At 40.8% G+C, this 14166-nt stretch overlaps 1 protein-coding gene across 1 annotated transcript in view; it reads right to left on the bottom strand.

Moving 5' to 3' along the window:
- The window catches only part of DHX32 (DEAH-box helicase 32 (putative)), a 56072-nt gene that overhangs the window by 734 nt on the left and 41172 nt on the right, over positions 1-14166 (bottom strand). Inside the window, 6 exon segments of the mRNA XM_054035619.1 lie at positions 3569-3627; positions 3993-4222; positions 5428-5464; positions 6117-6138; positions 6140-6242; positions 6245-6292. Coding sequence (XP_053891594.1) covers positions 3569-3627; positions 3993-4222; positions 5428-5464; positions 6117-6138; positions 6140-6242; positions 6245-6292 — 499 coding nt within the window.

Genomic DNA, 14166 nt, shown 5'->3' with positions numbered 1-14166 from the left:
AGTACAATCACAATGACAGACTTTGAGATGTAATGAATGTACAGGAAGGTGCAGTTGGCTTACAGAAGGTACACTCTGATATAGGGAATGTACAGTCTGATTTCCTGTATTTTTTTTAGTGAAAAACTTAATAAAAGGTTGGTATACATACAATATACCATACAGTGTTATGCAAAGACACAGCATAGACCAGTAAATATAAACAAAATAGAACTGGGCCCAGCAAAAGCTGCAAATTCCAAGCACTTTCACATATGTTCCTATACAGATTATGAAATCTGTGTGAAAATAACTCCTATGAAATCTGTGTGAAAATAACTCCTCACCATGCCAGTCTTGTCCCACTACATGCACTTATACACACAGTTTGTCCTCTCCTTTCATGACCATCTTCACACTTTCACACCACCAAGAAGGGGCATTGGTTATGCTTAGACCCCTCTCTCAAACAAAACCATAAGGAGAGCTGGCAGAAATATTTCTGATTAAAGTTTCTTTTGTTGAAAAATGCTATTTTATCAGAACCAAAATGTTTTGGAAACTTTTTAGTTAGGAAGTTTTCTAAGGACCAGGATGGATTCTTGGGTCAGAACGAGAGAGCGGGAGTTGACTGTCTCTTATAATATGGTGGTTAGGTTGCTGGGATGTGGGAGATCCAGGTTCCAGTCTCTGCTCCAAATAATGCAGATCAGGAACTTTGAACCTGCATCCAGTGACTTAACCACCAGGCTATAAAGTCTGGTTCTTCCTCCCCTGTGCATCAGAACAAAAACAAACTGAACCTCATAAGGTGAGTTCCTTTCTCCTCCTCCTGAAAATCCATATCATAGTTTGATTCAAGTATTTACCCAAGTAATATGGCTAGGTCAAGTGCCATTTTAAGTTAACTTTTTTCCCCTTCTATAAATATCGGCTGACTATTTGGTCTTTCATCCAGTCCTTTATTGTTTGCCTTTTTAGATCATGAACTCTGTGTGGTAGGGGTTGGTTTACCAGTACTGTATAGCTGGACAGGACCTAATGCATACTAGGAAAGCTACTGTCATAGAAATAATTGTAGACCATTGTCCAGATCCTAACTTTCTTGCACTAATGTCAATGTATTCTGCCTCAACTGTTCATGTGCATTGTATGTAGTTAATGCACAGCTTGAGGGGGTGCTTTTAATTCAGTTTATCAGCTTCATTCATTATAGCTGGCCTGCCTCAATGCAGGGGACTGGATTAGATGAGCTACCAGGGTCCTTTCCAGTCCTATGATTCTATGAGCTTCTGTCAGATGTTGCTTTCACTTTCTGATTGGGCATATCTGGATTCGGAGAGCAAGGTAGGGAAGGCTCCTGAGCTGATAGGCCAGGTGTGGCAGGCGTAAAGGTCGAGTACCATCTACTTGGTAGAACACTTTCATAACTGAACACTTCCCCTCCACATGCACGTGTTCTGCCATCCTTCAAGGATCCAGCTCAAGAAAGGTAGAGGTCAGAGTCCCGGCAGTTGATTTGGTGCTTAGGAAGTGGTATGGCTGCTGATGGGCATAGTTTGGAAATGGGGCTGGCTGCCATGGATTAGGGAGGGTTAAGAGGTAGTCTTCATAAGCAGAGTGAGTGAGGGAGTAATTTCTTGCTGGAAAGCAATGCCATGCTGACAGGAAGACCAGAGAAGAATGAATGTTTTCAAGGGGAATATAAGTATATAGCCCTACCAAATTCACGGCCATGAAAAACACATCACGGACTGTGAAATCTGGTCTCCCCCCATGAAATCTGGTTTTTTGTAAGCTTTTACCCTATACTATACAGATTTCACAGGGAGACCAGCATTTCTCAAATTGGGTTTCCTGATCCAAAAGGGAGTTGTGGGGGGGTGGGTCACAAGGTTATTTTAGGGGCATTGCGGTATTGCCACCCTTACTTCTGCACTGCCTTCAGAGCTGAGCAGCCGGAGAGCAGCGGCTGCTGACTGAGAGCCCAGCTCTGCATACAGCAGGGCAGAAATAAGGGTTGTAATACCATGCCGTGCCATCCTTACTTCTGCACTACTACTGGCAGGGCTCCTGCCTTCAGAGCTGCTCTCCAGCTGCCCAGCTCTGAAGGTAACGCTGCTGTCAGTGTTATACCAATAAAAACTAGCAGGATCTTATTAAAGGGGACAAGATAAAGATGCCACATTTATTATAAATATACTGATAAAGCAAAAGATAAAAGTAAACAATGTTGTTTGACTACTTATTTCTTATACACACACACACACACATATATAGAGAGAGAGAGAGATTCATTCACGCAATCATTCATTCAAGTTCTGTATAGGTGTTATAGTTACCACCCTAGAAGTTGCTCATGCCAAGTTACTGGCCAGGTATCTTGGTCATGAGGATGGAGCCGAGTCTGTGTCAGGTGCACCTGATGCTCCTGGAGGCTGGCAGCAGAACCAGAGACTCAAAGTCATCAGTCTTTAGAGTCCATTCTTATAGGAATTAATTCCTATGTTAGTCTATGGGAGCTGTTTCATCCTGCTGTTGCTGACTCAATCAGCAGATGGCACATTCCTGTCCAAAGTGGCACATTCCTGGTGGCTCCACACTGTCCAAAGTTTGTGTTTCTCATCCTTCCAGGTGATGGGGTGGATCCCAGTTTACCCTCCGGGGGTTTTCTGGTCATCCACTTGACACATTCTTCGGCCTATGGATACTCCCTTTCTAGTCTGGCATTCATCAGCATACATTCCATACCTTAACCATATTTTAATTTACTCTCTCCACCACTTTCAGGGTGTGCGCTGATTCATTTGAGACTCCCAGCCCTTTAATCACAGATAGTGGGGGTCTGTCCTAGGAGCCGTTGAATGAAGTGGAAGTCACTTAATGGCTTATAGTGTTTGTTTACCTTGTATCAATTACTTCAAGAACAAAGTCAGTTAACTTGTTTGTAAGTTTTATATAGTAGTAAAGTATCTTTCACAAGATAGATATAATCAATGGTTTCTACAGACAGTAGCTTACAAGTTTTAATAGAAGACCCAAGAGATTTTTGTACGTGGTGAAACTGTTGGATTTTAAAGTGTGGGGGACAAATTATGAGGGGGTCACTGTCACTTGGGGGAATCACTGTTAGTACCTTCTTTTATATCCCTACATCAGCAGCAGCGCAGAAGTAAGGACAACAGTACCGTCTTCCTACAATAAGCTTGTGACTGCTCCCACAACTCTTTTTTGGGTCAGAACCCCTACAATTACAACACTGTGAAATTTCAGATTTAAATAGTTGAAATCATGAAATTTACAATATTTGACTGACATGGACCGTGAATTTGGTAGGGCTCCAGATATAAGCCACTCACCGTCTTGTCTTTTCTATAGCTAAACTGAGAATGATTCCTCCTAGTTTACAGTAGGAGGAATTTAAATCTAAAAATGTTCAAAAACTGCTGCTTTTGTGTTGTCTTTCTGTTGTAAATTTGGTTGGAATTAAGAATATTCTTTGGGTAATTTCATGCAGGCAACCCCAAAGAGAAAACAACCCTGTAATGAGAGGTGCTGAAGGGTAAAGTGTTTCTGGAACCTACCCCACCTCTCAGCCTCTAACGTGGATGTATGGACAGTGGTTCCCTTTCCTAGTGAGCCATCAGGCTGTGGCAGATAAATACCAGACGAGAAGGCTAGAGTATGTGGAGTATTGGTCACATCTTCTCAGGAATTAATGGCTTACAAATGTTTCCAGTACACTGGGTAGAAGAATTTTAAAAATACACTAATTAATGACCGCTTTGAAACAAAAGAGAACTTGGCTGATACTATAAGAGAAATTTGTTGGATAAATCATAAGTATTTGAATAAATGGAATGAAAGTGTACCAGTAATCCTTTGCAGGAATCAAGGGAATACCATTATCTAGCTTAATTTCAAGTTCTTTAATAGCAATTGGTTTAACTTAAATACTGTGCTGTCTTCTATTCATATCTATAGAATTATACTAAACCCTATTTTTTCCTTACTTGTATGAAGTAACCAGATAAGAGAAGTTTCTTTATGCTTAGCGTATTTTCTTTTGATTCAAAGTCAGGTTCTGAAATGGGAAGTTCAATACATTTCACAATCTCTGCCAGTTCAGCTCTGATAACTTCTGCCCTCCTCAGTGCAGAACAGCTTAGGAAATAATCATGACACCATTTCTCAACATCGTAGTCTGAGGAAGAAGTGACAGCATGTTGTAGGGGTGGCCAAACTGGATCGTGAGCCACATGCGGCTCTTTTACCATTAAAGTCTTGGGGCTTCAGCCCTGCGGGGTGCACCTGCCAGCACTCAGGGCTTCAGCAGGAGCGGGGCTGAAGTCCCGAGCCCTGTCAGATGCCTCCCGCGGGGCTGAAGCCCCAACCCACGGCTCCCAGCAGGTGTGCCCCAGCTCTTGAACTTCTGAAGATTGTCGTATGTGGCTCGGAGGGCGAGTAGGTTTGGCCATCCCTGGCATGTTGCTTTGCCATGAAGTACAATTCAGATTGGGAGTAGGAAGTATATTAATGTGATGTAGCAGAATAAGTAGATGACCCCTTTGGCACTTGCTCCCATCCAGAGAGACATGTCTCCTGGATAAAATGCTGTTCTATCTGTGCAAGAGCTTAAAAGGAGAGTGGGAATGAGCAGCAGTCTCTGACAGAGCAGCCCAAATTTTGAGGCCAAGAGCCACATGGAAAACTTAGCCTCATTTAGCTTGCATCTAACGTACATAGTGGGCCAATCCTGAGTCCTCACTTCATGTTTTATATATTTTTTTATTTTATAGAATTTTTCAGTTACATCTTCCAAAATGAAAGTTACTCAGAACAGAAAATCCAAATATCCAGATTTATTGTTCAAAAGATATCTATAAAGTTATCCTGAATTTAGCCTCCTGAGGCTGCCTAACCATTTCAGGTTTGTGTCTCTTTACAATTAGAGGGCACAAATTTACATAAACTAAATACTGGAGCCTTGAGTAAAACTGAGACCACAAAAAATAATAAAGGGGGGAAAATTGATAAGTACCCATTAAATCCCTCTCCCGAATTCAGTGACCAGATCATCCCTTTAGTCCTTAGTTATAACAAAATAAACCCCAGCATAAAATATGCATCAAATTTTTGAAAATCTAACTGCCACCTAGACTGGGCTGTGTGTGTTTGTGAGGGAGGCACGCCTCTCTTTTCATCCCTCCACGGTTCCCTTTTCTCTATCACATTAAACATTAACTGCTGGGTTTCACTTTCCAGGCCCTTCACAGTCTATCCCTGCCCTACCTATCATCTCACATTCACTATTGAAATGTCAACTCCAGCTTCCAATTGGTCAATGATTACTGATTTGTTAAATTTTCAAACAAGCACTTTCATACTTTCTCCCATGCTGTCCCTCATGCTTGGAAGGAGCTCCTCATAAATGTCCACAAAACTAACTCATCATCTTTGTAACAGGGTGGACTTGAAGGTTTGCCTACAGACAACCCAAGCCAACAATAAAAGCAAATTCTAGAGTTAGCAGCCCTCAAATGCAAATGCTCTGTTTCCAGATCTTATGTGTTCAAAAGTAGGGCCCACTGTTGATCCATTAGAATGGCATGGAATGAACACCAGCCTAATTGTTCTATAAAGTGATGTGATGGAATTTATAAATTAAAGTATTTTGTCCTCCAAGGGGTGAAATATGTTGACAAAAGAATTTCTAGTCGGTCAATAGTCCAATAATATTTTTCACAAGAACTTCTCCCTAATATGGTCTCTGCTAAATACAGGTGAATATAATGAGATCACAAAATCTCTCTCCTCAAAATGAACTTTTTCTCTTTCTGATAAAAAGTTGGAAATCAATGCTGTGTTTGGAGCATAGAATTCAAGAATTCAATGATTCTCATTACTTCACTGAAATTCATGCAAAACTTGAGTTTCACTGCATACTCAGAATAAAAACAGACTAGGCTGTAAAGATCTTCACTTTGAGTAGACAAGAATTTGAAGAGCCTCTCGAGAGCTAAATAGTGAATTCTGGGGCCTGTGTGACAATACTAGACTTTAAAATGAGCATGTATAGGCTTGGGCTGGGGGCTCAAGTGCCATGCACTACAACATTATTTAGGAATTCCTGTTACCATGGCAGCAATGGTGAGCATTACTGTCAAATTCACATGAAGCTAAAATGGACTTGGACAACTGTGGATCCTGAGGAAACTCTGACCTAATTATTCCAAATTCAAAAAAGTTTCCATCGTTATTCTTGGTGCCAGATAATCAAGATCTTCTAAAGCCTGCATCAGATTTTCAGGAGCTAGAAAAGGGGGAACAAATAATGTTAAATGTGTTAAACATACACGGATACATATAAATGAACGTAGGACGTTCACATCCCATCACAATAATTCAGTTATATACTCCCTTATGTAAAAGTGACTGGAGTCAGCGATCTGAAAGTGCGGAAAGGAAGCTATCACAAGAGGAATGAATGGAAGGGCACCAGATCCTTTGCCGCTAAATACACAAATTAAATTTATATTGCAAATGTTTCCCCTTTTCTTCTTAGGCCGAAGGTTCCAAAGCCGTTCAACAGAAATTTTCTGCACAGCAGGAACCAGCTTAGGTATTGCTGATGCTTTTTATACCTGAGGAGTTTGTGGCTTTTAGCAAAGAGAAAGAAAGAAGGTATGTTGGGGAGCCCTGAATTATTTTTGAAACTGACCTACCCAAGCAAATGAATGGTAGAATTTACAGCAGGTTATTCTGCATAGATCTTGGCTCCAAAACATGCTTAAGTTCTCCAGGGGCAGGAAACTGGAGCAGCTTTATACACAAAATAAGGGGTTAAAAATAGTTTGTACCTTTAGATAATGCAAACACTGACTGTGCTGATGGCCCTCCATTTTTCCCATCTTGCTGAAAGTATCAGAGCAGCTTCCAGAAGACAAGAATTTGTGAATGCCGCAGGATTATAATATAGGTTGACTCCAGTCAGAATTCATTGCCTCCTCTCCTGGAAGCATGGAGCATAGCTCTCCGCCTTCTGACTCCAACTGTTTCTTTTTGCTTGCTTCCTTTTCAGTGGAAGTGGACAAAAGATACTGGGATGATTCCAAGAAGAGGATTGAATACAGGGAGAAGCCAACAAAGAGGAAAGCCAAGGGCAAGCTCTTACAGAGCTGCCAACTTTCCCAAGATTTTTTGTGAACCCTGTGATTGTATTTGTTTTTTTTTTAATAACTGCTCAAGTGTCAGAAGAAAGATGAGGATGATCTCCTTGTGCTCACCAAAAATGGCTGCCCTTCCCTATTGTTTCCACAGAACTGAAGGCACAGGCTGCTCTTGCCACAGACAGCTGCCATCTCCCTATAGCCTTTGCAGGTGGGAGTGAGGCTGTTTCTAGTAAAGATAGCCACTGACACCCATTGTTTTCAAGATAGCCATCCCCTATTTATTATGTGTGACCTAGGCACAAGACAGTGTGGGAACAGGGGAATGTGTAGGGACAGGATATGTGTAGGGTAGGGAGAATGACTAGAGGGACAGAGGAATGTAGGATACAGAAAACTGAGGGGGAAAAGAAGGGAGAATATGGCAGGAGACTGTGGGTAGCAGGGAGTGACATGGGCTGGGATAGGAACTGAGTGAGAAGAAAGGGAGAGGGGAGTGGAGGAGGCTGAGGCGAAGGGCCGGTTGGATAGGTAGAGAGTCAGAACAATGGTAGATGAGGGGGATGGAGACTAGAATGGCAGTTTCCTCACCCCAGGGATTAGAAGAGAGTAAGTGGAGTTCCTGCCATGAGCAGTCATTTGGGAGGTCTGTTTGTGTGTGCATTTAACATTGGATTTTCAGGCTGAAATGATCACATGCATTTTCACTTAAATACTTACACAGTCTGAAGAAAGAATTGCCAGGGTGTATGGTCTCCATTAGTGGCTCACTAAAAACCTTTCATAACATGATTTATTGACACTGCCAGCAAAAGCATACTCAGCAAGATGCCTTTCTATTTCAAGGATCGAGATAGCTGAGACTATCACCCTCAAGATCGTCAGAGACGCAAAATGGCCTCCCCTCATTCATTAAACCTTCATTAAATACTTCTGAGTAGACTTCAAATCCAGAGCCAGACTTTGAACCTTCAAATCCAGAGCCAGATTTTAGGCATAAGGTACTCCAATCTATCTCTCAAGTAAGATCACCTTCTGACTTAGGATATTATTTGCACTAGCTGTTCTGATAATTCTACCTGGAGGGGAGTAGATGATGATCATTTCACTGGTAAAGAAGTTTGTCAGAGACCTTTCTCTTTTCCCATCATGTATCCCTCTCATAGTTTCATAGATTTTAAGATGAAAAGGGAACCATTATGATCATCTAGTCTGACCTCCTGCATGGCACAGACCATTGAATCTCACACAGTGACTCCTGCATCAAGCCCATAACTGCTATTTGAGCTATAGTGTATCTCTTTGAAACACAGCCAGTCTAGATGTAAAGAGTTCAATTGATCCTCTTCTCCTTAACTTTGTCCTCATGGGTTTCTGCTTCCAAACTACCTAACTGGGTGGGAAGTGGAGTCAGTCTATATGTATACCCTAGGCCTTTCACCAATATTGTGTTTTTTGCTTCCAGTAGATGATGCTGTAATAACTAGCTATTCTGATAACTGCAGCAAGACTGGAGAACAGGAATTACTCTGTCAACAAATGGAGGTACTGGTGAGTACGTTTCCCTTCCATTTTTCAAAACCTGATAAACAGGCTATAAGAAGACTTTTCAACCACAATTTTTCTCAGTGAAAAATCGAATCGTAACTCAGACTTTTATCACATTAGATGGCGGTTCCATCCTCCCTTCCAGTGACATGCTCAGTAAACATAACTTAAAGACGACAGGTAAGAACTTAAATTCAGTAAATGAAAATGAAAAGCTGGGAATCCCCCTAGTAAGGGTGAAGTTCAATACCCTTGAGCAAAGCACGAGTAAATAGGCTTTGGATGTACTTCATCTGCAACCATCTTCCCTGAATGCAATGGAATTGCCACGATTCCACTGCTCCAGATACCTTCCACTGCCTCTTTTCTGCTGGGTGAACTCATTTTATTTCTCATTTGTTGTTAGAGGTGTTGCTAGAACAAAGTTCTTTCTATGCACCTCAGACCATATGGGGAATCTGTCTATGAACAACTTAAGAATTGATTGATTTTTATGAACTCTATAACTCTAACCCTCAATGTGTATTAAATTAGCAATTTGCTGACAGGGACTATATCACACATCACAAACCCTATTTGGAAGCAGCTGCAGGACAATCAAATAATTTGTTAACTTGGAATGACTTTGCCTTGACTACAAGGGACATGCAAAAGAGACTGGCCAAGCAGCAGGAAACTGGGTGTTCTCTTGAGAGTGTTTTCAGATTGTAAACATAGTACCTATCTTTAAAAAGGAGAGCAAAGAGGATCCGGAGAATTATAGACCAGTCAGCCTAACTTCAATACCAGGAAAGATACTGGAACAAATTATTAAATAATCAAATTGTAAGCACCCAGAGGATAATAGGATAATAAGTAATAGCCAACATGGATTTGTCAAGAACAAACCTATCTAATTTCTTCTTTGACAAGGCTACTAGCCTAGTGGATGGGGGCAAGCTGTAGACTTGTTGTATCAGAGGGAGGGATAGCTTAGCGGTTTGAGCATTGGCCTACTAACCCTAGGGTTGTGAGTTTAATCCTTGAGGGGGCCACTTAGGGATCTGGGACAAAATCAGTACTTGGTCCTGCTAGTGAAGGCACTCAATGACCTTGCAGGGTCCCTTCTAGCTCTATGAGATAAGTATATCTCCATATATTTAATTTTAATAAGGCCTTTGACACAGTCCTACATGACATTCTTGTAAACAAACTAGGGAAATGTGGTCTAGATGAAATTATTATAAGGTGGGTGCATCATCTGGTTGAAAGACCATGTGCAAAGAATAGTTATCAATGGTTCACTGTCAGACTGGAATCTAGTGGGGTGCTGCAGGGGGCTGTCCTGGATCCAGTGCTATTGAGTATTTTCTTTAATGATTTGGATAATGAAATGGAGACTATGCTTATAACATTTGCAAATAACACCAAACTGGAAAGGGTCAGAATTATTGTGTAGGACAGGCTTAGAGTACGAAATTACCTTGGCAAATTGGACAATTGGTCAGAAATCAACAAGATGAAATTCAATAACAGCAGGTGCGAAGTACTACACTTAGGAAGGAAAAAATCAAATGCCCTAATATAAAATGGGGAATAACTGACTAGGCAGCAGCACTGCAGAAAATGCACTTGGGTTATAGTGGATAACAAATTAAATATGAGATAATAATGTGATGCAGTTGCAAAGAAGCTTCATATTCTGGGGTGTTTTTTAACAGGCGTTTCATATGTAAGACATGGGAGGTAACTGCCCCACTCTTCTCAGCACTGGTGAGACATCAGCTAGAGTCCTGGGTGCCACACTTTAAGAAAGAATTGGAGAGAATTCAGTGGACAGCAACAACAAAGGTTTAGAAAACCTGACCTATGAGGAAAGATTAAGAAAACTGAGTCTGTTTAGTCTTCAGAAAAGAAGACTGAGGGGGGATTTTAGATCTAGGCTGTACCAATATGTCTTTCTGACTTGCAGCTCATTCAAATTCACAATTGTTCCATTATCATCACAACAGCATCCTCATCTTTCAAACGTGAGAGCCTTTGATTCTCCTCTTTGTGTCTTTTGGGTACCGGACTAAATCTTGGTCCCACTGAAGTCAATGGCAAATCCCACTGAATTCAACAGGATCAGGATTTGGTCCTCTTTCCTCATTGTGGAAACTACGAGACACCAGTGGCTGTACTGACAACTTTCCAGGTGTCCAAGGGCTGCTCTCAATTTGCATACAAATTTCCATGAATCACTTAATGAGAAATAAATGCACACATACATAATGTGTATCTGTACTTACATCTTCACTGATAGAGGACTAGAAATCACTTGCAGCACTGCTTCTGATCCAACTATTGAACCAGAAGGAGGAAACTGAAAAGTTTTATTTTTTTACATTGATGGTTCATATAGTGCATCCATGCTAACAGTGGACTCTGCACTGAGAGGAGCTGGCTGCAATGAGTTAAGGAAAATCAGTTAGTAAAATAGAAAATAAGTAAAAAAACAGGTCTATTTTTAAGTCTTCTTTGATTATTAATTCCCCTTACTTTTCCTTTTACAAGGCTCACTCTGAAATAATGTGATGCATAACTTTGCCATAGCGTTGTGCCCATAGTTAAATTAAAAACATGAACAGCATTTTCTTGCAAATGAACCACTTTATTCCACTCAGATGCTATGTGTTTATGTAGAGGTCAGTATTTTGGATCTGTTTTGTATTTAATATTAGAATTCACGTCCCCATCTATACAATATTCAGGATTTATAGTAACTGGGAGCATTTATTAGTGGGCATACAAGTTTTAACATGATAATAGATGAGACCTTGAGAAAGTCAAAGCATCTGAGAAGAAAATAGGTTGGATATATAATAAGAAAAAAAAGTTTGAGTTTTACCACTGAGCCATGAAATGAAAAGTAATAGCTGATGAACAGGGAAGAGAACAAGAGTCAGTGACAGAAAATACTGACACACGATTAAAAAGATCGAGCAGGGAAATAGCTATTCAGACTTAAAGTAATTACCAGGGAATCATGGAAAACTAATTTCTATAAATCAAAAAAGCAGTTTGCATTATAAGATACAAAATATATGGCTGTCATCCTTATAAGCATCTGGGTTGTCAGCCAATTTCAGTCCCTGGATAGTCTTAAGTGCTTTGCATTTTTATGCCGCAGAGTTAGTTGCCATGAAGTTTAGAAGCAGGAATGGCTTTATGATTTTGCAAGCAGTGTTACAGAAACAAAAACAGAAAAAAATATTATATTAGAAAGGGCAAGTTAATAAATGCAGATTAGACAGGTGAAGGAACAGTAATACAATAAAAAATGGAAGGGATTTTCAGATATTAGTTTGCATTTTCAGGCACAAATGCAGCCAATAAAAAAGCCATTGTAAAAATGGCAAATGTTCATTTGAGAATTCTTTATGGTACGTTCCTATTAAATAAAACCCATCATAAATAAGGCAAACAAGAGCAGCATAAATGCTTATATTTGTAAGGCTTTCTTTAAAAGAATAGGGATCAGCATTGTTTTATAAAAAAAATTTTTAACAATAAGAAAAATTTCATTATCAGGACTGCCTGCCAAAGCTGGTTCTATTGCTATCCTAAAGGCAAACTTGCAAGGCTTTGTGACTCAACTGCTACTTCTACAAAAACAAATTTAAAAGGAAAATGGAGAATTCGGTAATTGTTTACATATTTTTCCTTGTTGTTACATCTCTGTAACTTTGAAAATGCAGTGTTTCCTTATCAGATATTTTTCTTCCATTGCCTGTGCATATTGGCTACTTCATATTGAATTGGTCATAGATCATTTTTAAAGGAAAAACACCAGGAAGCAGTTGTTTTGGAAAATAAGTGTATAAGTAAGTAGGTCATCTAAGTGGAACAGAATGAACCGGTGTAGGATATCTTTGAAGATATCATTCATGAAATATTAGAATGTGGCCAGGGCACTGGTGAGATTGAAGGGCATAACCAGGTACAATAGTAGCTATCTCTGGTGTGGACAGCTCGCTTCTACTCGTCACCCTCCAGGATATGGACCAAGTTGTAAGCACCGTGCAGACTGAGTTTAGTGAAGACTGTTGCTGCACCAACCCATTCTAGAAGCTCATTGATCAGAGGGAGAAGGCATTTGTTCTTGATGGTAATACTACTTAAGGCCTGATAGTCACCACAGAAACGCAATGTTCCATCCTTCTTTTTAACTTTCAGGATAGACTCTATCTGATAGAGAATCCAGCAGGGGATTTGGAGGGCCAAAGTTTTTAGTCAGATTCTGATCCAGGTATTCTCGTAGAGTCTTGATCTTAGTTCTGATAAAGAATAAATATGCCCAAAAAGGATCTTTTCCCCTGGCTGAGGATCTATAGGGCAGTTGTAGAGTCAATGTGGGGGTAAGACATCAGCATTCTTTTTATTGAACATGTCTGCAAGATTGCCATTCGTGGCTGGAATTAAGGAACCAATATCTCCTGATGCTGATGTAGAACCAAGCAGAAGGATGCTTTCCCAGGGACCAGTTCTGTGTTCCCCAGGCTGGATCTCCCTAGGCACCAGAGCTGGCAAAACCCAGAGTCAAACCATATCCCCTGCACTCCCCAGGAAGTGCTCAGGTTGTGGAAGGAGAGCTAGGAGAGTCGCAATATGACATGAAAGTACGGCAAAAAGTTCAAGTCAACCTGCATAATCTCGTGGTAGTCCCAGATCTCAATTTGGAGAGGTGTGGTATTGTAGGAAACAAGCCCGGAGCTCAGCATACTGCTGTCAGTAGTCTCCACCTGCTCTGGGTCAAACTTCCTCCAGATGGGCAAGTGATTTGCTCGGGCAAAGCCCTGGCAAAGCCTGTATTTGCTGTTGTACCTTTAAATTAGCGCTGCTTCAGATATCCAAATGCAAAATATTTCTACTAGAGGTTCATCAAGGAATTCTCCCAAGTAGTGCCCAAATTACCCAACTCCTCTGAAAGAATTCTGCCTTTATCTGATTGTTGGAAGCCCAACAAACTTTCAAGCAAATAAATAAAGCTTTCACTTCTGCACCCTATATTGAAGCATCTGGACCCATCCATGCCCTTTATTGTCAAGGAAGATGCTTCCTATTATGTCATCAGAGCAGTACTGTCACAACCACAGGGGTCACCGAGCATTCTCCACCCAGGCACATTCTAGTCCAGAAAGCTAAACCCCATGGAATGGAACAATGAAATCTATGACACAGAGCTGCTAACCATCAAGGGTGCCTTTGGCATCAAGGCATCACCACTTGGAGTGCATACCTTTCCCTGTCCAGATATTCACTGATCATAAAAACGTAGAACACTTGTGATCTGTGAAGGCTCTCAACCAGCACCAGATCTGATGGTCTCTTTTTTCTCCTGCTTTGAGTTCAGGCTACTTTATCAGCCCAGAGGCTGCAATGACAAGCCTGATGCACTCTCCTGCAAGGGGAGTACCTTAATGGCAAGGAAGGATCATCAGAACCCACC

The sequence above is a fragment of the Malaclemys terrapin genome, chromosome 7 (assembly GCF_027887155.1).
Source record: "Malaclemys terrapin pileata isolate rMalTer1 chromosome 7, rMalTer1.hap1, whole genome shotgun sequence".
In the NCBI taxonomy this organism is placed as follows: Eukaryota; Metazoa; Chordata; order Testudines; family Emydidae; genus Malaclemys; species Malaclemys terrapin.
The sequence above is the reverse complement of the archived record's forward strand: the minus strand, read 5'-3'. Positions and strand labels throughout refer to the sequence as shown.